The sequence below is a fragment of the Paralichthys olivaceus genome, chromosome 15 (assembly GCF_024713975.1).
Source record: "Paralichthys olivaceus isolate ysfri-2021 chromosome 15, ASM2471397v2, whole genome shotgun sequence".
NCBI classification, from domain to species: domain Eukaryota; kingdom Metazoa; phylum Chordata; class Actinopteri; order Pleuronectiformes; family Paralichthyidae; genus Paralichthys; species Paralichthys olivaceus.
Window position 1 is genome coordinate 285,001 of NC_091107.1, and position 27,165 is coordinate 312,165.

The 27,165-nt window shown below is 42.7% G+C and overlaps 3 protein-coding genes across 6 annotated transcripts in view; 1 reads left to right on the forward strand and 2 right to left on the reverse strand.

Annotated features, from left to right (window-relative positions):
* The window catches only part of ap4m1 (adaptor related protein complex 4 subunit mu 1), a 15,732-nt gene extending 6,677 nt beyond the window's left edge, over positions 1-9,055 (reverse strand). The window contains exons 1-11 of one of the 4 annotated variants that reach the window (XM_069539384.1): positions 8,953-9,055; positions 7,967-8,025; positions 7,580-7,665; positions 7,009-7,115; positions 6,641-6,737; positions 4,083-4,193; positions 2,501-2,578; positions 2,270-2,332; positions 2,102-2,168; positions 1,299-1,352; positions 253-359 (exon numbers count right to left, since the gene is read on the reverse strand). In XM_069539384.1, the coding sequence (XP_069395485.1) occupies positions 253-359; positions 1,299-1,352; positions 2,102-2,168; positions 2,270-2,332; positions 2,501-2,578; positions 4,083-4,193; positions 6,641-6,737; positions 7,009-7,115; positions 7,580-7,665; positions 7,967-8,024 (828 nt within the window). In that variant the 5' untranslated portion in view covers position 8,025; positions 8,953-9,055. Of the gene's footprint in view, positions 1-252; positions 360-1,298; positions 1,353-2,101; positions 2,169-2,269; positions 2,333-2,500; positions 2,579-4,082; positions 4,194-6,640; positions 6,738-7,008; positions 7,116-7,579; positions 7,666-7,966; positions 8,026-8,525; positions 8,667-8,952 lie in introns of those variants that run through there. The other 3 variants (XM_069539386.1, XM_069539385.1, XM_069539383.1) reach the window with 3 other exon arrangements.
* A 133-nt stretch (positions 9,056-9,188) lies between these two features.
* rbmx2 (RNA binding motif protein X-linked 2) lies at positions 9,189-11,862 on the forward strand. Its single transcript, XM_020111200.2, has 6 exons — positions 9,189-9,325; positions 10,187-10,302; positions 10,383-10,434; positions 10,516-10,645; positions 10,811-10,997; positions 11,069-11,862. Exons 1-6 carry the CDS (start codon positions 9,321-9,323, stop codon positions 11,701-11,703), a joined length of 1,125 nt encoding a protein of 374 aa, XP_019966759.2. The 5' UTR covers positions 9,189-9,320; the 3' UTR covers positions 11,704-11,862.
* A 7,097-nt stretch (positions 11,863-18,959) lies between these two features.
* On the reverse strand, positions 18,960-27,131 carry siah2l (seven in absentia homolog 2 (Drosophila)-like). The gene is made up of 3 exons (XM_020108236.2): positions 26,634-27,131; positions 20,109-20,288; positions 18,960-19,949 (listed from the first exon to the last, which is right to left on the reverse strand). Exons 1-3 carry the CDS (start codon positions 27,120-27,122, stop codon positions 19,578-19,580), a joined length of 1,041 nt encoding a protein of 346 aa, XP_019963795.2. The 5' UTR covers positions 27,123-27,131; the 3' UTR covers positions 18,960-19,577.
* Between the last annotated feature and the right edge of the window lie 34 nt (positions 27,132-27,165).

Consider the following 27,165-nt stretch of genomic DNA (forward strand, 5'->3'; position numbering starts at 1 on the left):
AAGAATTTGTCATATTTCATAAACAAAGCTGAAGTTCAGGTCCAGAAGTGAAATCAAGATAAAACTGTAATCACTTCTACTGAAGTTAGAGGTGGAGGTCGGGGTTTTAAACTCTTTCAATGGTCAGAGAATGAAAAACATTTTCCAAGAAGTTTTATATTGATATATATTGAGTGCCATGAGATTTTTGTGCATTGGTATAAAATATATCAAATGTGAGTGAACAGTCGAAGACAACGTGAAGACCAGCACCTCTCCCTGACTCGGACACAGTCGGAGGATGCGGTGGCTGTCGAACTCGTCCAGTCGTACAGCTTGATGGAAGCTGCACTCATCGACCCGAACAGCTGCTCCGTAACCTGGTGGCAAAAAACATCAGGACCTAGAATTAGTTTCACCAATCAGAGCAGGTTAAGGCTGAGGTCACAGTGAGGTCACAAATTTAAAGAAATTCCCTCAACACGTTCCTGAGATACCGTGTTCATATTGTAAACTTTAAACCCGTCACTTCTCATCACTGTTTGTTTGGTGACGTGAAGCACAAGCTCAAAACGACCCCTGAAACAATGCATCCTGGGAAATTGAACATGTGAGAAGTGTCAAGTACCATCATCAGGTATCAAACACGTGGACAGGTGAGGTGAGACTCTTCTCACGTACCGCTCGGATCTTCCACCACAGTTCCACTGTTTATCTGTCACAAACATAAATATTTGCTACACTTCCTGTGCCCCTTTCAAAGTAAAAGTACTACAGCTTTTCTGCAGTTTTAACAATTTTTTGTTTTAACTAGGGCTCCGCGATATTAGGAAAACGTGATATGTGATAACATTGTTTAATATAGTGATGACAATGATTTGCGATAAATAAATATGAACAGTCCCTGGCTACTGACGCAGAGACCACGGACATCCCCACAGCCGGCAGAGGGCTCACAGCCCGGCCACAGCGCCACCATGTCCGGGGCAGACACCCGGGAGACATGCACAGCTCCACTGTGTCCACTCACAGTGTTAATGAGGAGTCTTTTCAAACATGTCTGGACCATGAAAAGTTATTTTCTACAGTTCTAGAGGCTCTGTCTGTGATTTACTGCTCCTCTCATGTCTCTGTCATTCACACTGTCTCCTCCACCTCCTCCAGCTCTACATACATTTACTAAGTTTATAAAGTCTGTTGGTTTTATTCAGACTAAGTTCACACGTGTGTCTGATCCCACTGTGTGTGTGAGAGTGAGAGAGACACACACACACTCACACACAGAGCACTATTTACGAGTGTGTGTGTGTGTGTTTTACCTCTGAGCTGTGACTTTCCGATGCTGAACTCTTCATTCAGACCGATCCTCATCTCTATAAAAAGACAACATGTTAGACAAGATAATAATTCCTAAATAATAATAATTATAAGAATGTTATTGTTATAATTATTATTATTATAAATGTTGCACTGTTTTTCACATCAAAAAACTCACCTTTACTTCAACTTTACTTTTGATAAAAACGTCCTTTATTTAAATTAAATTATTCCATCTAAAATTCACCCATTTTATATAAATATCTATATATAATCTTATATTTACATCCTATTATATAAAGTATACTTCTATTTAGTATAGTACTTTTAAGTTATACCCATTTATTTATATATATGCAGTATGTATACATTTATTGAATAGTGCACAAATACAGTAGCATCCCATGCTTCTCTATATATAATATTTACGTCTGTATAAGGTTTATATTACATACATATTCTCTGTATTGATATTTAAATATATCGAATATTTTATTGCCTATTTATATTCCATCTCATACTTTCGAATGTTTGTTTCAGCCTCATTGTGACGATGCGCTGCTGTGACGAGCAGCCAAGAATGAATAATCTTAACTTATCTTGTCTCTGATTGGCTCGTACTCGTTGCTGTCATTAGTCAGCTGTATAGATGTGAAGAGTGGTGATTGGCCAGCTCAGGCTGAGCCAATCAGAGGCAGAGTAGAGGCAGGTCTTTTCTAAAGTTAAATCTGACGATATATAAAACACAATGTACGTATCTATGCTAAACTACTGGACAGGAACTCTGAGGATTATGTGAAGTCACCTGAGCAGGTGGGAATGTAGCACTTCACTCTGATCTCTCCCTCCACGTCGGCCTTCATCACAACTCCCTGAGAGACATTCCATATTTAAACATGTTCACTGTTCAGTCTGGATCATCTGAGTCGCTGACAGATCGAGCCACTGGCGGTAACCAGTTGACGTTACTCACGTTGGAGCCGATGACGACCGACATCCTCTCGATCACGTCCACAAATATCTCGCTCTTTCCTCCCTGGAAAAAAACATGTGTGGAAACTGTGAGGTTTGTTTTCAGGAAGTCCAAATGGGACCAGACTATTTACTGGAACATGTCAGTGGATTTTAAATCTACAGGCTGTAGATGGAACAAATAGAGCTTCATCTATAATTCAATAAATATTGAAGATAATTGTTCGTTCACCTGCTCTCTGCTCAACTGGATGGGTCTGGTAGCTGCAGAACTCGGAGCCACTTTACTCTGCTGTGTTTCCGCTCCAAACTACAGCAACAACAAGAACATGGTAAATATCTGAAAAACGTGTGACTGTGTGTAGTTACATTACATCATATTACATTACATATCATTTAGCTGACTTACAATAAGTGCATCAAGCATGAGGGAACAAACCAGAACAATAAGAATCAAGACAGAACATTAGTTTGAAGACAAAAAATGTTCAACATGTAAATTTAACTTGACTTAAACATCTTCTTCTTCACCAAGTCTCTAGTCTGTGGTGGAAGACGTGGAGACTTTCTGGCCTGGTGTTAATGTGGAGCTCGTTCCATCATTTAGGGGCCAGGACAGAAAACGGTCGTGATTCTGTTGAGTGTTAGCGCTCAGTGAGGGAGCCGCTGATTGGTCGATGCAGAGCGGAGTGGACGGGCCGGGTGTAAGGTTTAACCATGTCCTGGATGTAGACTGGACCCGATCCGTTCACAGCACGGAACAAGTACTAGTGTTGTGAAGCGGATGCAGCCGCTGGTAACCAGCGAAGGGAGCGGAGTGAACTTAGGTTGAAGACCAGTCGAGCTGCTGCGTTCTGCGTGAGCTGCAGCGGCCGGATAGAATCCGCACCAGAGCCTGGACTAGAACCTGGACCGACTTCTGAGAGAGAAAAGGACGTATTCTCCTGATGTTGTGCAGCATGTATCACTGTCTCTGAGGACACACTGTCTCTGAGGACACACTGTGGTGGAAACCTCTGACATCACTACTCAATAAAAACACATGGACCTATTTTCAGGACCTGACTGAGAGCATTTGTTGTTTTGGGGACAGGACGAGTCGGAGCATCTGGAGACAGAGAGACTGAGACGTCCTGACTGAGATCAACTGAACCAACCACACGCTGCTTAACTTCCCTGATCCGTCCCTTTAAGGAGAGTGTGCACCACACAACAGTGTACAGTCACTTTGGAGAATGTTCGAGTCCCAGAGAGAGAGGGGGGGGCTGTCACAAGGTAAATCTGTAAACTATTTATTTCATAGGATGAAGCTACTTAAAGGATCAAAGTATGTGTGGTTCTCCTCCGCTAACACTCCAATCATCTCACCTCCCTGTTTCCAGAAGCTCCAGACTCAACGTCACCTCCCTGAGCTCTGCACATTTAACTGCACTGTAAAAATGGGGCCCTATGTTTTCATTGACAAAGTTACACTCCGCCTGCCTCAATGATGCAGCTGCAGAAATATACAAGATTCTCTTTGTCTGTCGTTTACATTTTAGAGAATGGAATTCATATTTTACACATTAATGACGTATGATGTTTTTACACTCGAGCCCAGTGACTAGTGTAAATCTACAGAGCTCTCATCTCTCTAACTGTACCATGCTGGTAAATAATCAGTGTGAACAAAGATGGCTCCGCTAAAGAAAAAATATCTATATCGCCCCCTGGTGACTGGCTGCAGTATAGGTCATCAACTCCTCCTCCTCCTCCATGTTAGCAGATGGGACCAAACTAAAACAATCAATTGAATGTTGTTAACGTTAACGCACCAGGCCAACATTGCTCAGGTCAAACAGGCTGAACGGCCGAGAGGAAACAGCTTCAGTCTGGATGAAGTTCTTCAGGACGTCAGAGGACGTCGTCTGGACGTACCCGTAGTCCTGTCACAGACACACACACAGACACACACACAGACACACACACAGGTGCAGAGTAACTTTCTCTTTCCTGAGATGAAGCTGTTTTCTATATTTTTTATTCTAATATGGAGAATGAAGGAGGAAACTTCATCATGCGTTTTAAAGGAGACATATTAAGTTTATACTCAGGTTGAGTTCTTTTTTACTTTAATTTTGCAGAACTTTTACATAAAAACCTTAATAACACAGTAGAGGAAAGTAACGCAGATTAATATTAACTAGATTAAATCAGATTAACATGTCTTTGTTAACAGGGTATGTACCACAAGCTTTTAAGGTAGCTGTTATTAAACCTCTGCTGAAAAAGCCTGATCCAGAGGTCTGAGCTCATTACAGACCCACATCAAACCTTCATTTCTGAAATCTTAGAAAAAGCTGTTGCTAACCAGCTGTGTGACGACTCAGATAGAAACGGTTTGTTGGAAAACTTTCAGTCAGGATGTAGAATCCATCACAGCACAGAAACAGCTGTTAAAAGTCACTAATGACCTTTTCATGGCCTCAGATGATGGACTTGTCTCTGTCCTCGTCCTGTTGGATCTTAGTGCAGCGTTTGACACCATAGATCATAAGATCACAGAGACTAGAACAACATGAAGGGATCAGAGGAACATCAGACTGGTTTCAATCATATTTATGACCCCCCCCCCCCCATGCACATGCAAGTTAGTCATGGAGATCCACAAGGTTCTGTCCTTGGACCGATACGCTTCACCTTATATATGCTCCCTTAGGCAACATCATCAGAAAGCACCACAGACACTTCCATTGTTACGCAGACGACACCCAGCTGTACATTTCTATGAAGCCTGATGAATCTAATCACTTAGTTCAACTTCAGGAACGTCTCCAGAACATCAAGGCCTGGATGAGCCAGAACTTCTTACTTCTAATTCAGACTGAGGTCGTTGTAATTGACCCTAAACATCTCAGAGAATCACTCTCTGAACAGAGAGTCACCTTGGTGTCAGTTTGTCCTCCAGCTCCACTGTGAGGAACCTTGAGTTCTGTTGGACCAGGACATTTGACCAACATATAAAACAAGTCTCTAGGACAGCTTTCTTCCACCTGGACACTATTAAGAACATTAGAAACATCCTGTCTCAGAAGGACACTGAGAAACTCGTCCACGCTTTTGTTCCCTCTAGACTAGATTAACTATTTATTATCAGGACGTCACAGGAAGTCTGAGAAAAATCTCCAGTTGGTCCAAAATGCTGCAGCAGAGTGCTGACAGGAAGTAGAAGGAGAGATCTTATTACTCCTGTCTTCTCTACATTGGCTCCCTGTAAAATTCAGAATATAATTCAAAATCCTGCTCCTCACTTTTAAAACCCTTAACAACCAAACACCGCATATGTCAAAGAGCTGATAACACCTCATTATCCAGATAGATCAGTTCACTACCAAAACACAGGTTCTCCTGTGGTTCTAGAGTCTGTAAGAGTAGAACAGGAGGTAGAACCTTCAGCTACCAGGCTCCTCTCCTGTGGAACCAGCTCCCACTCTGGGTTCTAGAGTCAGACACCATCTCAGCATTTAAAGTTAAAGTTAAAACGTTCCTTTTTGATAAAGTCTATAGTTCTGGATCAGGTGAGTCCTGAACCATCACTTAGTTATGCTGCTATAGGTCTAGACTGCTGGGAGAACTCCCATCATCCACTGAGCACCTCTCCACTTCTCTCTGTCTCTCTGCCCCCCCCCACATTCACTCATTTATTTATTTTAATACATGTCAATGACTATTTCCCTTTGTCCTCCCATAGTCTCTCTCTCTCTTTTTCTCTCTCACTCCAGAACCTCAGGACAACAACTTCTCCTATTACTAATTACAATATCTCAGTAATTCATTATGATATCAAATGTGTCTGTTATCCACAGTAATTAATAGTCTTTACACTGTTGTTCCATTTTTAACTAGTCACATCTGATACCTGATGGCACCCAAGTGTCCCCGGTTTTTCTCTCACCTACTTCCCCCTCCCCACTATCCCTCTCTCTTCTCTCCCCTCTTTTCCAACCCCTCTCTCATCTCCTTCCCCCGTTTTCTTTGCTCACCCCAACCGGTCGAGGCAGATGATCGCCCACATTGAGTCTGGTTCTAGAGGTTTCTCCATGTTAATGAGGGAGTTTCTCCTCCACAGTCTCAAAGTGCTGCTCATTGTTCAACTGTTGGGTTTCTTTATATTTTGATTTTAAGGTCCTGACCTTCTATGTAAAGTGCCTTGAGATAATGTATATTAGGATTTGGCGCTATACAAATAAATTGAATTGAATTGAATTAATATCATGTCTCCTTTCAGTTTGTTGAAACATCTGAGCAGCTCATCAGCGACAGTCTGAAGCTTCACCAGTAACTTCAGTTTGATGAAAACTAGTCGCTCTGTCCGAGAGGCAGCAACACTCACCACCACCTCGTCCAGCAGCTCGTAGATGAGGGCGAAGTTCATCTGCACCAACTTCTCCGATAAAGTGCCGCAGTAATCTTTAACCAGAGCCGTGAGCCTGCGGACACACGTGTGTTACTGTCATGTGACCTGGACCGTTAATACTGAGACAAAGAAGTAAAGATGTTTGGTCTGACATGAAAACATGATTATACTATACGAACAGTGTGATAATGATTATTATAATAACTGACACATCTGATATATATTCATATAGATGAGGAGATACATATAAACTGTCTGTGATATTTGTATTTTTATTACATATTTATATTGGCTTCTTTTGTTCTTATTTCAAATCTAAAATACTTTAGACCATAAACTCGAACCTGTTGAGAAACTCGATGACGGTGAACGGCGAGGAGTCGTCGGTCGTCGTGGCGACCCAGTACAGTCCTCCCTGCCTGACGTGGATGAAGTGAAGATGTTTGTGACTCTGCAGAAGAATTGTTTCAGGTCAGAGGAAAATGTTTCATTGTAAATTGGTTCCTGATATAAATCCTGCTCTCTTCTTCTTTGAGTCCTATATTATATATGAAAGTATTATTATTGTATTACCTCACACTTCACATTACTGTTACAGATGTTTCTGATCGGTGACCCACAATCCTTCACTTCCTCTGAGTCTTCATGTTGTTTCACTGAAACAGTCTGAAAGTCTCAGTCTTTATTTCACTGATTAATAATCTGATATAAAAACTTGTCTCTGTTGCTCTGAACATATTGAATCAATCTTTTTAAGTCAAAGTTAACTTCAACCTTTTTCTCTCATGACTCTGTTCATGTCAGCTGATATTGGAATTTCGTTTTTTAGCTCATCTTCTCTTTCGTTTTTCTTGATTCTATCTGTTTTCAGCTCTGATATAAATGTTTCGTTTGATTAATTGATGACAATGTAACCATGACAACAGGAGGCTGGTCTCCAGTCAGCGCTGTGATCTTCTCGTAGAAAATACAGACAACATCACTTCCAGCTTCTCCACGGACTGATGGACCAGTTAAGTTCAATTAAAGAAAAGTAGAAACACACAATCTTATACTATCAATTCATTCATCTCTGAACGAGCTGAGAGATTCACTTGGATTTTCACTGGATGGAATAAAGAGAAATATTTGAACAGAGGCTCATTTTAACGTCTGACAGGTGAAGTTATTTCTTTCACGTTTCTCAGGGAACAAATTCAGAGGCTTGAACCTGATTATCGTTATGTGTCATGTATGTATGTGTCATGTATGTAATGTGTCATATACAGTGTTCTTGTGTCTCGTTGGGACCGAGGAGGATACAGTCTTTGTAGACGAGCCGGTCGCCTTTCGACGACAGGATGAAGATGTGACAGATCATCCTGCGGAGACACAACCAATCAGCTGTCATGGTTTTAAGAAGAAGAAGAACATGTACTTTGGTGATTATTGAAATTCTTTTTACACTTATTTTTTATACCCACAATCCCACACACACACAAAGGCATGCAAATATGGACAGAGATGGTAGAGTGATGGGCAGCCCCAGAGAAGCGCCCTGCGAGGGGGGTTTGGTGCCTTGCTCAAGGGCACCTCAGCAGTCCACCTTCCATACTTTTAGTCCATGCTGGACTTGAACCGGCCACCCTCCGGTTCCCAAGCCAAGTCTCTATGGACTGAGCTACTGCTGCCCCCGGTGACATAGTGGCTCCCCCTGCTGGTGCCGGTCAGTCATGCTCCTTATCACCATAAGATTTAATAAATATATGAAACAGCTTCAGATAAAAGCAACGTGTCATGTCCCAGCTGATTTCAATCTCTATGGAAACAAGGATTTCTGCAGCACGTGGAAAAGATATTATTACATCAACTACACACTTACTTTGATCACGTCACGACAACAGTGTTTGTGCAACACAAAACACTGAGACAATGTGACGTCACTTCAGTGAACTTTAATCACTGTGATGCTAAGAGATGCTAACAGCAGCCGAGCTAACGTTAGCTACATGTACATTCGCTACAAGGAGCTAACGTTAACTACACATCGAGCTAACAGCAGCTAAACTAACGTTAGCTCCATATGGCTAACAGCAGCTAAGCTACGTTAGCTCCATGAGACTAACAGCAGCTAAGCTAACGTTAGCTCCATATGGCTAACAGCAGCTAAGCTACGTTAGCTCCATGAGACTAACAGCAGCTAAGCTAACGTTAGCTCCATGAGACTAGTTGAGGAGAGTTCGTAAAGTGAAGCTTTAACCGATCAGATTATTATAATTATCATAAAGTTAGAAAATAAACGTAAATACTGTTCACGTGTTTTGTTTCTCTCTCTGATCCTGAACCAACCGGCACGCTGATGTTTACAAACCGGGTCAGTAGCTGTGTGTTCGCTGCACAGCGCCGCCTGGTGGGAGGGAGGCTCACTGAAACATAAAAAAGCTGCGTCAAATGTAGTTTTTGATGAAAATGATTCGTAAAGAATTTTTTTTTAATAAAAATATTAAATACTTTGACAACAACAATTAATCCGTTATCTAGTGTTATTTAGCCTGTAGTGGCGACATCCAGCCAGCAGAGGCAGCAGAGGCAGCAGAGGCGCTGACTCTGCGGAAATGGTTCGTCAGTGAATCGCACGTTAGCTCATTAGCATCAGTCTCTCCTCTGTTAGTTCAGTATGAAGTAAGTGAACGGTTTTATTTTCACGTGATTATTTCACTTTACACATGTTCACGTTTTATCTCTGCCCGGTGCCACCCTGCGAGCCGATGCTAACCGCTAGCCATGCAGCTGCCACCGAACCCCGCTCAGAAACCTCTCAGTTTAATGGTTTCATGTTCCTCTCGCAGTTAAACGCGTTTGGAAACACAACAGTTCATGTGGTTAAGGACAAGAAAGAGCAGTTTTTAGATTCGGCCGACACCAAACATTAGATTTCTCACCTAAACTAAATGTTATGTGTTTTTATTCCTTTTGTGGATCCTCACGGTCGCTTCTGGTTCAAGTGACACGTTTTTATTAGAATGAATCGCATTCAGTTGATTTGATCCTTGATTTAAAATGAATCGTACGTTTACATTTAACATCTTCAACTCCCAGATGTGCAGGTTTCATTCTACGTGGGAACATAAAATTGGTCCTAATCTGAATGGAGTCTGGTGGTTCTCCAGATCCATGTTGCTCCTGTAGTCTGGTTTTCACTTGTGATTGAGTCTGACTCTGGTTTCATGTCGTTTCAGTGTAGATTAAAATAGACTCAATATTCAGTTGTAAACAAACCTGCGGCCACAAGTTCTTAAATAAATAATATACAATAATAAATAATGATGAACAGTATGACTATAGAACAGTTATTAGTTTACGATAAGGTTTTGCTTACGATGCAGGTTGGGGACAAACTGCTGGCAGCCACCAGGGGGCGATAAATATGATTTAGTTCTACTTTTGGGGGCTGTCATGTCATCCATCTTTATTTACAGTTGTGTAAACAAAGTTGTGATATCTTGTAAAGCATCATCATTAACATCTAACGTTTGTTTTCAGTCCGCTGACGAAGGTGAAGCTGATCAACGAGCTGAACGAGCGGGAGGCGGACCTCGGTGTGAACGAGTCTGTTTCCTGGCACACGGAGTATAAAGACAGCGCCTGGATCTTTGTAGGTGAGACAGTCGCCCCAGTGTGGTCGAGTCAGGAGCTTCATGTTTTCTTTTTACTGAAGCAGCGTTTTTGTTTGGTGCAGGAGGATTTCCGTTCGAGCTGACAGAAGGTGACATCATCTGCGTCTTCTCTCAGTACGTACCTCTGCTCTCCGTCTCACGTTACTCAACATGCATAATGTGAGAACTTACTCTATTACCATAACGACCTGTCAGGTACGGCGAGGTCGTCAACATCAACCTAGTTCGAGACAAGAAGACGGGGAAGTCCAAAGGTTTCTGCTTCATCTGCTACGAGGACCAGCGCAGCACCATCCTCGCTGTCGACAACTTCAACGGCATCAAGGTGACGAGGCCAATGAGAAACATTAACATCTACTTTACTTTTTGGTTTGGTCCATGTCCCCTCTGCTATCATGACTTATATTCTGCAGCCAGCCACCAGGGGGCGATCAAATGATTTGGCTTCGCTTCAGGGAGCCGTCATACTTCTTGCATCTGTTCGTTTCAGATTAAAGGTCGGACCATTCGTGTGGATCACGTGAAAGACTATCGTCCTCCCAAAGACTCAGAGGACATCGATGATGTCACCAAGCATCTAAGGGAGGAGGGCTGTGCTCCCAAATCCACAAAGTCCTCGTCCTCTTCCTCTGAGGAAGATGAGCAGTACCTCATCCCTGTGAAGAAGCCGAAGAAAGGTGAGGACGACTTTAATCCTCCTGACAAACAATTCTATTCTTATTTCTCCTCCTTCTGTTTCCTGCCTCAGATAAAAAAGAGAGAAAGAAGAAGAAGAAGAAGAAAAAGAAGGTCGAGCAGGAGAGAGGGAGCCGGGCGTCCTCCTCTGCCTCACCTCCTCGTCATCGTGCTCCTCCAGCTGTCAGAGTCAAAGAGGAGAAGGAGGACGCTGCCTACGACAAGTACAACCAGAGGGGGGCGCCGCCAGGAGGACAACAGAATGGACAGAGAGCTAGGGAGGAGGCAGAGAGAAGAAAAGAGGAAGAACGGAGGAGACATCATGAGAGGGAAGGAGAGAGAGAGGGCGACAGACAACGAGAGACAGACAGAGACGACAGAAGAGAGAGAGAGGGAGACAGACGAGAGACAGACAGAAGAGAGAGAGAGGAAGACAGACGAGAGACAGACGGAGATGACAGAAGAGAGAGAGAGGGAGACAGACAAAGAGAGACAGACAGAAGAGAGAGAGAGGGAGACAGACAAAGAGAGACAGACAGAAACGACAGAAGAGAGAGAGAGGGAGACAGACGAAGAGAGACAGACAGAGACGACAGAAGAGAGAGAAAGGGAAACAGACGACTAGAGACAGACAGAGATGAAAGAAGAGAGAGAGAGGGAGACAGACGAAGAGAGACACACAGAGATGACAGAAGAGAGAGACGATAGAAGACAGATGGTGGAGAGAGACAAACAGAGACGACAGAAGAGATTGAGTCAGACAGACGGAGATAGTGAAGGAAAAAGAAACAAAGATTTGTTTGTTTCCTTCAGTTTAAAACATTTTTCCTGTTTGATTTAATTTTGTAATAAAATGTTTTGACCAGAGTTGATCAGACTTTTTATTTCTTTTCAAACTGTTGATGTAGAATCATTTTATTGTTTAATAAATATTCAGATAATATTGTCAGGAGCTGCTCCATTGATCATATTCACTCATTAACATGTTTTAGGTCGGTTCAGAATTGACTCCTGTTTATTTCTATTCCAGCAGCAGCAGAAACCGTCAGGAGAGGTTTATGTACATTTATCCGCATGATTAACTGAAAATCAACCAACTGGTTTAAAGACATTTACAAAGCACCTTTTATACACAGGTGCTGCACAGAGACACAACTATTTAAAATCTAAAGCACAGTTTAAAACACTTTTCAAGCAGAATTGTCTGTAGTAAAAAAATAATCAAAAACTGACGGAATTACCTTTTAAAAATCTTCGTTAAGTTACGAAAAGTTTTCAACCTGGTTTTAAAATTGCCATGCTTGGACCATTAAAATCATTGTTTATTCATCTGTAGCTTCATAATTTGCTTCTAAATTTTGAGATAATATTAATTTGAGCTCAAAATCTATAACTAAAAACATAATTAACTGACTAATTTATGATGCTCAAGGACAAACTCGATATTTTATTTATATATATATTATATATATTTTTATGTTCAGCTGAGCTGCTGCGATTTAAAATATGGATGTAAAACCAGAAGGGACAATAAGGCCTAAATTACTTATTAATGGGACCTGGACTCTGGTGAGTTTAGTTGTTTTGTTGAAGTGAGTTCTAATTACTGTGACAACCAATAATCATAATTCAATAATATTTTCACACAGAAGTTATTGTAAAAACACTGGTTGTAAAAATAGATAAAACCTTAATATATAATTATAAACCGACCTTTTTCTTTAACAGGAAACTTTATCAAACTAAGAAATGACAGAGCTGTAATATAACCTAATATATACTCTGCCTTGTTAAAGACGCTCATTTTGATAAAAAACATCAGAGAAGTGACGGTGAAGAAACAGAAGCGAGGTGGGAGGAATCAGCGGTTGAGGGATCGAAGGTGTCTCAGAGCACAGACTGCAAATAAAGATTGACAGCTGACACTGACTCAGGATTGGTCAAGTGTGTATGGGCAGGACCTTGATAACACAGCTTCACTCCATCACTACTGCAAAGACTGACTGTAAATTATGTCATCACAAGATTCATAGATTTTTCTTGCTTCATTTCTGGAGGAAGTGGAGACGCAATATCTTTATTTAGTCTTTGATCTTTTATGTATAGCCTTTGATCTTTTATTGACAGCCTTAGATCTTTTTTATTTAGTCTGTGATCTTTTATTGACTGACTTTGATCTTTTATTGACTGACTTTGATCTTTTTTGATTTAGTCTGTGATCTTGTATTGACTGGCTTTGATCTTTTATTTAGTCTTTGGTCTTTTATTCACAGTCTTTGATATTTTATTTGAAGACTTTGATATTTTATTTGAAGACTTTGTTCTATTTACAGTCTGAGGTTCAGGTTCACTCATCGTTTTCTTTATCTACGTCATGTTTAAATAAAAACTTGTTCATTACGTCTTGAATCAGCATAAAAGTCTGAAGTTTATTTATGTATTTTCCCAGCAGGTTTCAGTGAAAACTCAAACTGAAGCTTGTCTGCAGTCGTGGGTGGTGGGTATAGTCTGAACCGACTGACGAAGGGGGGGGGGGTTATTCCTTCACTTCATACATCTCAGTCTGTTCCCTCAGAGCTCAAACACTGACACGGTCCAGAGGGATTCAAACCAGCAACCTTAGACTCACACACTGCTCTTTCAATTAATTTAATGTATAAACATTTAATCTATTGATTATTATCATCATTTAGCAGTATTTAAAAACAAAGTTTCAGTATAAATACAGTTTATCCACAAATCACACTCTGAGCTTCATCAACATCGTCTCTGCTCTGTGACTTTTGGTCAAAGGAACAAACAGCGAGCTCTGCTATCGGCTGAGACACCCGTCAATTAACCAAACACGTCTTCAAGTTATAACGTCTTTTATCGTCTGATGAAACTCTGTCACCTTCGCCCTGACTGAAAGCAGCGGATCTGTCGACCACAGCGAACATCAGAGTATCATGAGGAAGTACACAGGAAGTCAGATGAGCCTGACAGAAGCTCGTGGAGAATTAGTCTGTTTCCTCTGAGGAATCGTCCCTGACTCCGTACAGCTCGGTCTCTGTCTAGCTCAGGCATTGCCGGCCGAAGCAACGGATCTGATGGACATACGATCTTCATTTTCGATGCTCGCCATCTCATCATTCATTACATTTACAGTCCAGCTCGGACTCAGCACGAGAGAAGGTGAACGCCAACCTCCTGAGCTCTCAGACCAATCTGCAGTGTCTCTGTTGTGAATCGCTGCCAATATTGCCGCTCCCTCAGCACATGAAGATGGTGACATTAATTCCCAGGTTACCGTTGTCTGCGAAAAGGTGGGCGATACAGGTGTCAAACACCAGGCAGTCACTGTTCAAGATGGTGGCTGCCACCCCGTCATGGATGGAGCGCGGCGTGGCCTCCCAGGTGAGCCGGCGGCGGTTGCCGTTGAGCTCCAGGCGGTAGGCAAAGTTCTCAGCCTGCTTGCGGGTGCCAATGAGCAGCACCACGGCAAAGAACTGCTGGTGGCCCTCGTACTTCTCCTGCTTCTCCGGGACGAGCATGAAGTGGTGACTGAAACACGACTGCATCATCACCCAGTCCACAGCGCCCAGGAGGCTGATGTCTGTTGCCAGGAAGACGATCGAAGGTGTCTCAGAGCACAGACTGCAAATAAAGATTGACAGCTGACACTGACTCAGGATTGGTCAAGTGTGTATGGGCAGGACCTTGATAACACAGCTTCACTCCATCACTACTGCAAAGACTGACTGTAAATTATGTCATCACAAGATTCGTAGATTTTTCTTGCTTCATTTCTGGAGGAAGTGGAGACGCAATATCTTTATTTAGTCTTTGATCTTTTATGTATAGCCTTTGATCTTTTATTGACAGCCTTAGATCTTTTTTATTTAGTCTTTGATCTTTTTTATTTAGTCTTTGATCTTTTTTTATTTAGTCTTTGATCTTTTATTCGGTCTTTGATCTTTTATTGACTGACTTTGATCTTTTATTTGGTCTGTGATCTTTTTTGATTTAGTCTGTGATCTTGTATTGACTGGCTTTGATCTTTTATTTAGTCTTTGGTCTTTTATTCACAGTCTTTGATATTTTATTTGAAGACTTTGTTCTATTTACAGTCTGAGGTTCAGGTTCACTCATCGTTTTCTTTACCTACGTCATGTTTAAATAAAAACTTGTTCATTACGTCTTGAATCAGCATAAAAGTCTGAAGTTTATTTATGTATTTTCCCAGCATGTTTCAGTGAAAACTCAAACTGAAGCTTGTCTGCAGTCGTGGGTGGTGGGTATAGTCTGAACCGACTGACGAAGGGGGGGGGGGTTATTCCTTCACTTCATACATCTCAGTCTGTTCCCTCAGAGCTCAAACACTGACACGGTCCAGAGGGATTCAAACCAGCAACCTTAGACTCACACACTGCTCTTTCAATTAATTTAATGTATAAACATTTAATCTATTGATTATTATCATCATTTAGCAGTATTTAAACACAAAGTTTCAGTATAAATACAGTTTATCCACAAATCACACTCTGAGCTTCATCAACATCGTCTCTGCTCTGTGACTTTTGGTCAAAGGAACAAACAGCGAGCTCTGCTATCGGCTGAGACACCCGTCAATTAACCAAACACGTCTTCAAGTTATAACGTCTTTTATCGTCTGATGAAACTCTGTCACCTTCGCCCTGACTGAAAGCAGCGGATCTGTCGACCACAGCGAACATCAGAGTATCATGAGGAAGTACACAGGAAGTCAGATGAGCCTGACAGAAGCTCGTGGAGAATTAGTCTGTTTCCTCTGAGGAATCGTCCCTGACTCCGTACAGCTCGGTCTCTGTCTAGCTCAGGCATTGCCGGCCGAAGCAGCGGATCTGATGGACATACGATCTTCATTTTCGATGCTCGCCATCTCATCATTCATTACATTTACAGTCCAGCTCGGACTCAGCACGAGAGAAGGTGAACGCCAACCTCCTGAGCTCTCAGACCAATCTGCAGTGTCTCTGTTGTGAATCGCTGCCAATATTGCCGCTCCCTCAGCACATGGAGATGGTGACATTAATTCCCAGGTTACCGTTGTCTGCGAAAAGGTGGGCGATACAGGTGTCAAACACCAGGCAGTCACTGTTCAAGATGGTGGCTGCCACCCCGTCATGGATGGAGCGCGGCGTGGCCTCCCAGGTGAGCCGGCGGCGGTTGCCGTTGAGCTCCAGGCGGTAGGCAAAGTTCTCAGCCTGCTTGCGGGTGCCAATGAGCAGCACCACGGCAAAGAACTGCTGGTGGCCCTCGTACTTCTCCTGCTTCTCCAGGACGAGCATGAAGTGGTGACTGAAACACGACTGCATCATCACCCAGTCCACAGCGCCCAGGAGGCTGATGTCTGTTGCCAGGAAGACGATCGAAGGTGTCTCAGAGCACAGACTGCAAATAAAGATTGACAGCTGACACTGACTCAGGATTGGTCAAGTGTGTATGGGCAGGACCTTGATAACACAGCTTCACTCCATCACTACTGCAAAGACTGACTGTAAATTATGTCATCACAAGATTCGTAGATTTTTCTTGCTTCATTTCTGGAGGAAGTGGAGACGCAATATCTTTATTTAGTCTTTGATCTTTTATGTATAGCCTTTGATCTTTTATGTATAGCCTTTGATCTTTTTTATTTAGTCTTTGATCTTTTTTATTTAGTCTGTGATCTTTTATTGACTGACTTTGATCTTTTATTGACTGACTTTGATCTTTTTTGATTTAGTCTGTGATCTTGTATTGACTGGCTTTGATCTTTTATTTAGTCTTTGGTCTTTTATTCACAGTCTTTGATATTTTATTTGAAGACTTTGATATTTTATTTGAAGACTTTGTTCTATTTACAGTCTGAGGTTCAGGTTCACTCATCGTTTTCTTTATCTACGTCATGTTTAAATAAAAACTTGTTCATTACGTCTTGAATCAGCATAAAAGTCTGAAGTTTATTTATGTATTTTCCCAGCAGGTTTCAGTGAAAACTCAAACTGAAGCTTGTCTGCAGTCGTGGGTGGTGGGTATAGTCTGAACCGACTGACGAAGGGGGGGGGGGTTATTCCTTCACTTCATACATCTCAGTCTGTTCCCTCAGAGCTCAAACACTGACACGGTCCAGAGGGATTCAAACCAGCAACCTTAGACTCACACACTGCTCTTTCAATTAATTTAATGTATAAACATTTAATCTATTGATTATTATCATCATTTAGCAGTATTTAAAAACAAAGTTTCAGTATAAATACAGTTTATCCACAAATCACACTCTGAGCTTCATCAACATCGTCTCTGCTCTGTGACTTTTGGTCAAAGGAACAAACAGCGAGCTCTGCTATCGGCTGAGACACCCGTCAATTAACCAAACACGTCTTCAAGTTATAACGTCTTTTATCGTCTGATGAAACTCTGTCACCTTCGCCCTGACTGAAAGCAGCGGATCTGTCGACCACAGCGAACATCAGAGTATCATGAGGAAGTACACAGGAAGTCAGATGAGCCTGACAGAAGCTCGTGGAGAATTAGTCTGTTTCCTCTGAGGAATCGTCCCTGACTCCGTACAGCTCGGTCTCTGTCTAGCTCAGGCATTGCCGGCCGAAGCAACGGATCTGATGGACATACGATCTTCATTTTCGATGCTCGCCATCTCATCATTCATTACATTTACAGTCCAGCTCGGACTCAGCACGAGAGAAGGTGAACGCCAACCTCCTGAGCTCTCAGACCAATCTGCAGTGTCTCTGTTGTGAATCGCTGCCAATATTGCCGCTCCCTCAGCACATGAAGATGGTGACATTAATTCCCAGGTTACCGTTGTCTGCGAAAAGGTGGGCGATACAGGTGTCAAACACCAGGCAGTCACTGTTCAAGATGGTGGCTGCCACCCCGTCATGGATGGAGCGCGGCGTGGCCTCCCAGGTGAGCCGGCGGCGGTTGCCGTTGAGCTCCAGGCGGTAGGCAAAGTTCTCAGCCTGCTTGCGGGTGCCAATGAGCAGCACCACGGCAAAGAACTGCTGGTGGCCCTCGTACTTCTCCTGCTTCTCCGGGACGAGCATGAAGTGGTGACTGAAACACGACTGCATCATCACCCAGTCCACAGCGCCCAGGAGGCTGATGTCTGTTGCCAGGAAGACGATCGAAGGTGTCTCAGAGCACAGACTGCAAATAAAGATTGACAGCTGACACTGACTCAGGATTGGTCAAGTGTGTATGGGCAGGACCTTGATAACACAGCTTCACTCCATCACTACTGCAAAGACTGACTGTAAATTATGTCATCACAAGATTCGTAGATTTTTCTTGCTTCATTTCTGGAGGAAGTGGAGACGCAATATCTTTATTTAGTCTTTGATCTTTTATGTATAGCCTTTGATCTTTTATTGACAGCCTTAGATCTTTTTTATTTAGTCTTTGATCTTTTTTATTTAGTCTTTGATCTTTTTTATTTAGTCTTTGATCTTTTTTTATTTAGTCTTTGATCTTTTATTCGGTCTTTGATCTTTTATTGACTGACTTTGATCTTTTATTTGGTCTGTGATCTTTTTTGATTTAGTCTGTGATCTTGTATTGACTGGCTTTGATCTTTTATTTAGTCTTTGGTCTTTTATTCACAGTCTTTGATATTTTATTTGAAGACTTTGTTCTATTTACAGTCTGAGGTTCAGGTTCACTCATCGTTTTCTTTACCTACGTCATGTTTAAATAAAAACTTGTTCATTACGTCTTGAATCAGCATAAAAGTCTGAAGTTTATTTATGTATTTTCCCAGCATGTTTCAGTGAAAACTCAAACTGAAGCTTGTCTGCAGTCGTGGGTGGTGGGTATAGTCTGAACCGACTGACGAAGGGGGGGGGGGTTATTCCTTCACTTCATACATCTCAGTCTGTTCCCTCAGAGCTCAAACACTGACACGGTCCAGAGGGATTCAAACCAGCAACCTTAGACTCACACACTGCTCTTTCAATTAATTTAATGTATAAACATTTAATCTATTGATTATTATCATCATTTAGCAGTATTTAAACACAAAGTTTCAGTATAAATACAGTTTATCCACAAATCACACTCTGAGCTTCATCAACATCGTCTCTGCTCTGTGACTTTTGGTCAAAGGAACAAACAGCGAGCTCTGCTATCGGCTGAGACACCCGTCAATTAACCAAACACGTCTTCAAGTTATAACGTCTTTTATCGTCTGATGAAACTCTGTCACCTTCGCCCTGACTGAAAGCAGCGGATCTGTCGACCACAGCGAACATCAGAGTATCATGAGGAAGTACACAGGAAGTCAGATGAGCCTGACAGAAGCTCGTGGAGAATTAGTCTGTTTCCTCTGAGGAATCGTCCCTGACTCCGTACAGCTCGGTCTCTGTCTAGCTCAGGCATTGCCGGCCGAAGCAGCGGATCTGATGGACATACGATCTTCATTTTCGATGCTCGCCATCTCATCATTCATTACATTTACAGTCCAGCTCGGACTCAGCACGAGAGAAGGTGAACGCCAACCTCCTGAGCTCTCAGACCAATCTGCAGTGTCTCTGTTGTGAATCGCTGCCAATATTGCCGCTCCCTCAGCACATGGAGATGGTGACATTAATTCCCAGGTTACCGTTGTCTGCGAAAAGGTGGGCGATACAGGTGTCAAACACCAGGCAGTCACTGTTCAAGATGGTGGCTGCCACCCCGTCATGGATGGAGCGCGGCGTGGCCTCCCAGGTGAGCCGGCGGCGGTTGCCGTTGAGCTCCAGGCGGTAGGCAAAGTTCTCAGCCTGCTTGCGGGTGCCAATGAGCAGCACCACGGCAAAGAACTGCTGGTGGCCCTCGTACTTCTCCTGCTTCTCCAGGACGAGCATGAAGTGGTGACTGAAACACGACTGCATCATCACCCAGTCCACAGCGCCCGGGAGGCTGATGTCTGTTGCCAGGAAGACGATGTCCTCCCCCTGCAGACAAAGTAAGACAGAAAGAGGTTAGACATTTCATCTCAAGCAAAAACACCTGGATCGCCCCCCTGTGACTGGCTGCAGTATAGGTAAAATAAACTGCCCATGGATCAAACAAAACAAAGCTCTAACCATCAGCCACTTGTACGTTTTGCTGACCTGCAGTGTCGTGATTGACTTGTGCGCGTGCATCAGGTGCGGCATGACGGCCTCCAGCGGGCCATGCCACTTGCAGGTCGCCCCGGGACACGGACACGTGTACGGCCTGAACTCGCAAACCTCCTCGTGATCGGGCTTCTCACTGTGGTGAAGCGACAGCAGACAGCCAGCCGACGAGTACTGAAGAGACGAGACATGCGTTAACATTAAAAACATCTCAGATTCATTAATTAACATGAGTTCTTATTATTAATGTGATTATAAGATGAGAAGCAAGATGAACACTGACTTTTTTCATTTATAAAATACCTTCCAATCAAAGAGGAAGATTCAAGCTGCTGTAATTCTAATTTATTCTCAATCTTCGCTAATCAACACAAGTTTTAAGTTTCTCTTCTGTCCAACTTTGTCTAACTTACATTTATACAAGTTATATCTTTAAGAAAGTCGCTGTGGCAGAACATTATTGTATCTTATGTGTTGTTAGTAACAGAATTAGATTACATGAGCCATTGTCTTGTCTCATGTTAGTAACATTAGACCTCCGATCACCAGTGCTAACTTAGCTACCTTTGTACAAGCCTGAAGATTAGCTACACAGGGCTTCTACTCTGATCAACCTCAAGATGCTGCAGCGGTAATCTTCAGACTTTTTTTATAAATTAAATCCTTTTTGTTAAAACCACTAAACTTGAGGAGCTTCATCATTTGTTTTCAATCTTCAGCAAAAGGCTTTAAAGCCTCGATGATAAAATGTACCTGAATATAATAAATATATATATATAATCATTGACTGAGTCAGTCCATTTAAGTGCTCACTGTGTTTGGGGATGTGAGATATATATGTATGTATATATATAATATATACATGTGTATGAGTCTGGAGACGACACACATAGCCCATCGATTGGTGTCATGAAACCACAATACTGAAAAAACTTCACTACCCCATCAACATCATCAAGTTTCATGAAAAAGTTCCAACTGGTTTAGGTTCTGCTCCAGAAAATAAACGACTGCAGACAAACAACAGATCTCCACAATTCATCCTGAGAATAAAACCAACTTCTGATGTTTGTCCTGAGGAATTTAAATTCCAGCAGAAACTTCAACAGAGTCAAAGACACATTGAGTATTTTCTTTAAACCATGTGTTGTTTACAGCGAACACAGTGAAACCTGATGTTTCATCAAACGTGATAAAGTCATTTTTATATTTAGAACTGCAGGAAACATTTGATCAATTTCAACCCAAATCTATTAAACTGTGAAATTAATTAAAAAATAGCTGGTCAGACGATTTATTAATGACAGATGGAAAAAACATCTATTTGTCATAAAACGTTTTTGATACAAACCGACTGAATCTTTTTACTCCATAAAACCTTCATCACAAGAGGTCCCCAAAAAACAAATCTCTCTCTCTCTCTCTCACACTCTCTCTCTCTCTCTCTCTCACTCTCACAGCAGCATTAATACATTTATTCTGGGGGATTTAGAAAAGCAAATCTGTGCTGGGCCTCATCAGGACTGTGTGTGTTGGCAAAAGCTTCATGTCCGAATAGTTAATTTTTTTTAAAGAAACAAAATGAGTCAGAACGTGACCTGTTAGCGCCGCCCTGCAGGCGGCACTGTTCATTACAAGCACAACTGGTTTGTCAGCTTTCTTCAGTTTCTGGCATCAGAACATCTGGATGTGATGTCACAGCATCAACGCTTGGCTGCTCATCCACAGAAAGAGAAGGATTCGTTCCAGAACTTCTACTTTAGAACCAATGTTCAAGAAGCAGTTAGCTGTATGTCTGTCACAGAAGATCCACGGAGACTCACTGGATCTGGTTTAAAGGAGCAGTTCGTTTTTTTTCAACCTGGACCTTATTCCCATCATGCACTGAGCACCTCTCCACTTCTCTCTGTCTCTCTGCCCCCCCCCCACATTCACTCATTTATTTATTTTAATACATGTCAATGACTATTTCCCTTTGTCCTCCCATAGTCTCTCTCTCTTTTTTTCTCTCTCATTTCAGATATTTCTGACCCCGGAACATCAGGACAACAACTTCTCCTATTACTAATTACAATATCTCAGTAATTCATTATGATATAAATTGTGTCTGTTATCCACAGTAATTAATAGTCTTTACACTGTTGTTCCATTTTTAACTAGTCACATCTGATACCTGATGGCGCCCAAGTGTCCCCGGTTTTTCTCTCACCTACTTCCCCCTCCCCACTATCCCTCTCTCTTCTCTCCCCTCTTTTCCAACCCCTCTCTCATCTCCTTCCCCCGTTTTCTTTGCTCACCCCAACCGGTCGAGGCAGATGATCGCCCACATTGAGTCTGGTTCTAGAGGTTTCTCCATGTTAATGAGGGAGTTTCTCCTCCACAGTCTCAAAGTGCTGCTCATTGTTCAACTGTTGGGTTTCTTTATATTTTGATTTTAAGGTCCTGACCTTCTATGTAAAGTGCCTTGAGATAATGTATATTAGGATTTGGCGCTATACAAATAAATTGAAATGAATCTCCAGCACTATTCCCCTGTGAGTCCAAGTTGCTTTGTTTACATCCTGGGCTTTCACTGGGGTGACATCACTGAGGCGCGCAGCCGCAGACCAGCTGACGATCAGCTGTGTTTGTTTACATGGAGTGATTCATAGTAAATAAAGAGTTTCGCAGCAGATAATGCGTTATTTAGAGGCTGTATCATGGATGCCCAAGTCACTTGCGTTGTATGGATATACGCCGATCGCGTGTGGATCTAAACGCGTCAGAAGGACTCCAAGTTACTCCAAACCTTTATGGGTGAGTAGATCTACATACCATATGCTGGAAATAAGGACCAGGTTGAAAAAAAACCAGAACTTCTCCTTTATGTAACACCAGTCCGCTATCGTCCAGAACTCACCTGGCTGCTTGGCAGAGGTTTGGTGCAACTGACAGGTAGATCGGCCCTGTCCTGTGAAAGCTGAGCTTTCGGTTGTTGTCCAGCGTGAGCGGTTAGCCCTGTGGTGGCGGTTGAACTGACTCTGTGATGGTGATGCCAGCCCAGCAGGCAGCGCCACTGAGCCACCTCCCTGAGGAGAGGCAGACAGGAGGCCGGACACAGCATCGAACACACACACACACACACACACACACACACACACACACACACACACACACACACACACACACACACACACACACACACACACACACACAGAGAGAGAGAGTTCTGACTTAGCCAAACTTTCATACTCGTCACAGGTGCAGTTTAATTCTTTTAACGAAGCTTCATGAGGTAAATTAACATCTGTGGAAACATCAGCTACAGTTTGACGACACACACAGTCAATAACCAAGAATCCTCATCAGTGAAACACTCACGTAGCAGCTGGTGATGGTGAATATAAACAGACGCAGCAATGCAGCTGAACCTTGATCGTCCACTCTCTCTCTCCTACTGCTGCTGCAGCAGAAGAGGAAAAACTGTTTTTCTTCTTCACACACACACACACACACACACACACACACACACACACACACACACGGGTTCCCTCCTCCCAGCATCTGTCAACAACCCCTCCGAAACACACAGCTTCCTTCCTGTTTATGTCACATGTTGTATCTGTGTGTAATCAGTGTGAACATTGTTTGAGTTTCTGAAGACTCCTGTTTCTGAGTCAGTTGCTGTGAGGAACGTCCATTAAAAAAAGAAACAACAGGATCAGATTCTCACAGCGATGGAGGTGAAACTGAAATCTACAACAATATTCCGATGTTTGAAGATAAATCACCAAAGAAACATTGTAAAAACATTCTGAAACAGTGACATCAGGAACCTGCAGTGAACCAACAGGTTTCAATTAACCACTGACGGCCTGTCACTAGATTTACATCTGATCTTGTTCACTGAATTCCTGCTAAAAAACCTTCATTTCATTTCCTTGAATAATTGACAGAATGAATTCAGCAGTGACAGAGAACAACAGATTCTGAGCGACAGGTTCGACAGGTCCTTCAAGTGGATCTGAAACTATGAGGTGTGTCTGTCGGCCTGGACAATACAAACATTAAGAACCATAGAGCATGTACGCAAGAGAGCGCACAGCAAATTTTAATTCTCCAAGCTCAACACAGACTGTTTCCAACACACCATGTTTGTTTACAGTCAGAAGTTCACCACCACTGAGGTCACGCATCGCTCAAAAAACTGATGGTGATAAATGAATAAGATTAGAATAATCTAAGCTCATTTTGAAGTCTTTCTCATGATTACTGAGATACTGAGGTGTTCTCACAACTTAAATATCCAGCTGAGCGCATGATCGTCGAAGACTTCGTGTGGAGGAAAGCCCTCATAGCAAAGCATGATGGGTAAACCCCCACAGTGATATAGAGCTGTAGAGTGTTGGTTGCAGGAGGGCGGGCGAGTTTCAGGTGTTGGAATGTGAATGAGGACAAGCAGCTAGTTTCTGTGGCAACAATTCTCTGAGTTTATTCAGTTTGTGACAGTGACTGAGTGTAAAATCAGCATCGGAAGTAGTGGAACTTACAGTTCACTCATGCTTGTCAATAGGGCTGTGACGACACGTAAAGAAGGTGGCAGTGCACAAAGCCTGGATTCACCTGAAGAGCAAGCTACAGATAAAAAAAAAAACAATCACCCACGATCATCTAGCATACGTCACCTATAGGCAGACCGCAGTGGTCCGCGATGGACCCAGACGCCGTTCTATACTGACCCAGACCTGTGATTAGATTCTAACCTGCACAGTTTTTCCCGTCTCTACGGTAGTAAATCCTGGCACGAACGGTGGAGTTGACTTCTCTGAGCAAGAGAAAGTGTTACAGCTGTTGAGTTGTTAATACTTGTTGGAATTGTTTATATGTGTAATGTAGTTACATGTTAAGAAAAAGAAGAAAAGAGGAAACTTTTTATTCATTTTTTCTAAAATGAAGATCTTTATTTTAAGATTTTGTTTTTAAATGCAAACCTTATTTGACTTGAAACGAGAAAAGAACATTTACTTTATAGAATTACTTCCAGTTCAGTGTGATAATTAATATTAAACATTGTTGAAATACTATTGAATTGTACTTATGTACGTATTTTATTTGACCTCATACAGACATTGATACAACTACAAGATTTGTTTTGATAGACAGCTAAACTTGAACTCACACTGTTTTGATGTTTCTCCTGAAAAATACTTGACTTTACTTTGGTTTTCATTTATTTTGTTGTTTATATCAACTTAATGTAGAGCGATAGATTCCTTTTACTTTGATGGAACAAGCTCTTGCACTCATTTTATTTTGGAGAGATATGGGACTGTAAAAGGCAGATTAGCAGTTCTTGCAGTGCACACTTTGTTTTTGTCAGATTTGTATTTAAGAGAAGATAATTAAATAAATATAAATGTTACAGGTTTTTATTTTTATCTTTGATAATTATATTAATCAAGTAATAAAAATGAATCGTTAGATTAATTGATAAAAAATAATCGCTAGGTGCAGCCATGACAACGAAGCATGTGAGAAAGTTTGTGTTGGCGTTATGTTCTTCACAGTCGACACAGAAGATGAGAAGACTCCAGCTGCTGGATTCACATTTTCATTTGTGTCTGAAAATGTTCACGTCTCTGAGTGGACAGTCCGTGTGATGGGAGGTGTCCTCAGGTTTCACACGCCTCAGAGACTCAATTCAACTTTAATGTGTCTGTAACAGAATCACTGACCCACATGTACACAGCAGTTCTGACTCCAGGATGTCTTCATCCAGCTGAACCCAACAGGCTCAGTGGTCACATGATGCTGGTTATAAACTCGTTAACTCAGGTTTCCCTCATGATGTGAGCACATGAAAGAGTGGCCGTCCATTCATCTCTCTGTCTGTCCGTCTATATATATCTATCTGTCCATCAATCTATCTATTCGTCCGTCTATCTATCTGTCCATACATCCATCTATCCATCTAACTGTCCATTTGTCTGTCTATCTAGCTGTCTACACGTCTATCCATCTGTCTGTCCATAGGTCTATCCATCTAACTGTCCATACACCCATCTATCTATCTGTCTATCCATAGGTCCATCTGTCTGTCTGTCCATCCATCTATCTCTCCATACATCCATCTATCTGTCCATCCATCTGTCTGTCTGTCTATCCATCTATCTATCTATCTGTCCATTTGTCTGTCTATCTATCTGTCTGTCCATACATCCATCTATCTGTCCATCCATCTATTTCTCCATACATCCATCTATCTGTCCATTTGTCTGTTTATCTATCTGTCTACACGTCTATCTGTCTGTCCATACATCCATCTGTCTGTCTATCCATCTGTCTGTCTATCTGTCTACGAACATGATGTCATGGTTCAAAGGAAGGGATCGGTCAGTGGGCGGAGCTTGTATACTGTTGGAGCAGGTTAACTGTTACCATGGTGATTTATCCGAGGGAACCAGCTTTGTGGGACAGTTCGGGTTCTCAGGTACCTGCTGATGGAACAGGTGTGAACAGGTGTGAACAGGTGAGTCTCACCTTACAGGGGAACGGCAGGGTGGAGGCCACCTTCTCCATGGCCAGGTTGCGGATGCTCGGGGTGAGCGGGCCCCGGCAGGTCGGGCAGCAGCTGAGCTTCTGGCGGCAGAGGTTACACAGCAGGTGACCCGCCTGACACTGCAGGATGGGCGGCAGGACGGAGTCCAAACACACCGGACACTCGAACAGAGCCGTGAGCTCCGCGGGCTGCCCGGTCAGTCCGGCCGGGGGCAGGGACCCGGCGGCGGCGCCAGGAGGAGCAGAGCCAGACCCGGTGACGGAGCTCACACCGGCTGCGGCAGCTGCAGCGGTGACGGCTCCGGAGCCGCCATTGTTCTCTCCGCCTGCTTTGCCCGCTCCGGGTCCCCCGGCCGCCGCCCCGGGTCCTCCGGCTGAGGACGGACGACTCATCGCGTCCAGCGGCGGGAACATCCACCGGCTACACAACATGGCGGCTGTCCGTTTGTATCGCCTGCCGACGACTGCCATTGGCCGCTGCATCATCGATTGACAGGACGCTCAGCCAATCAGA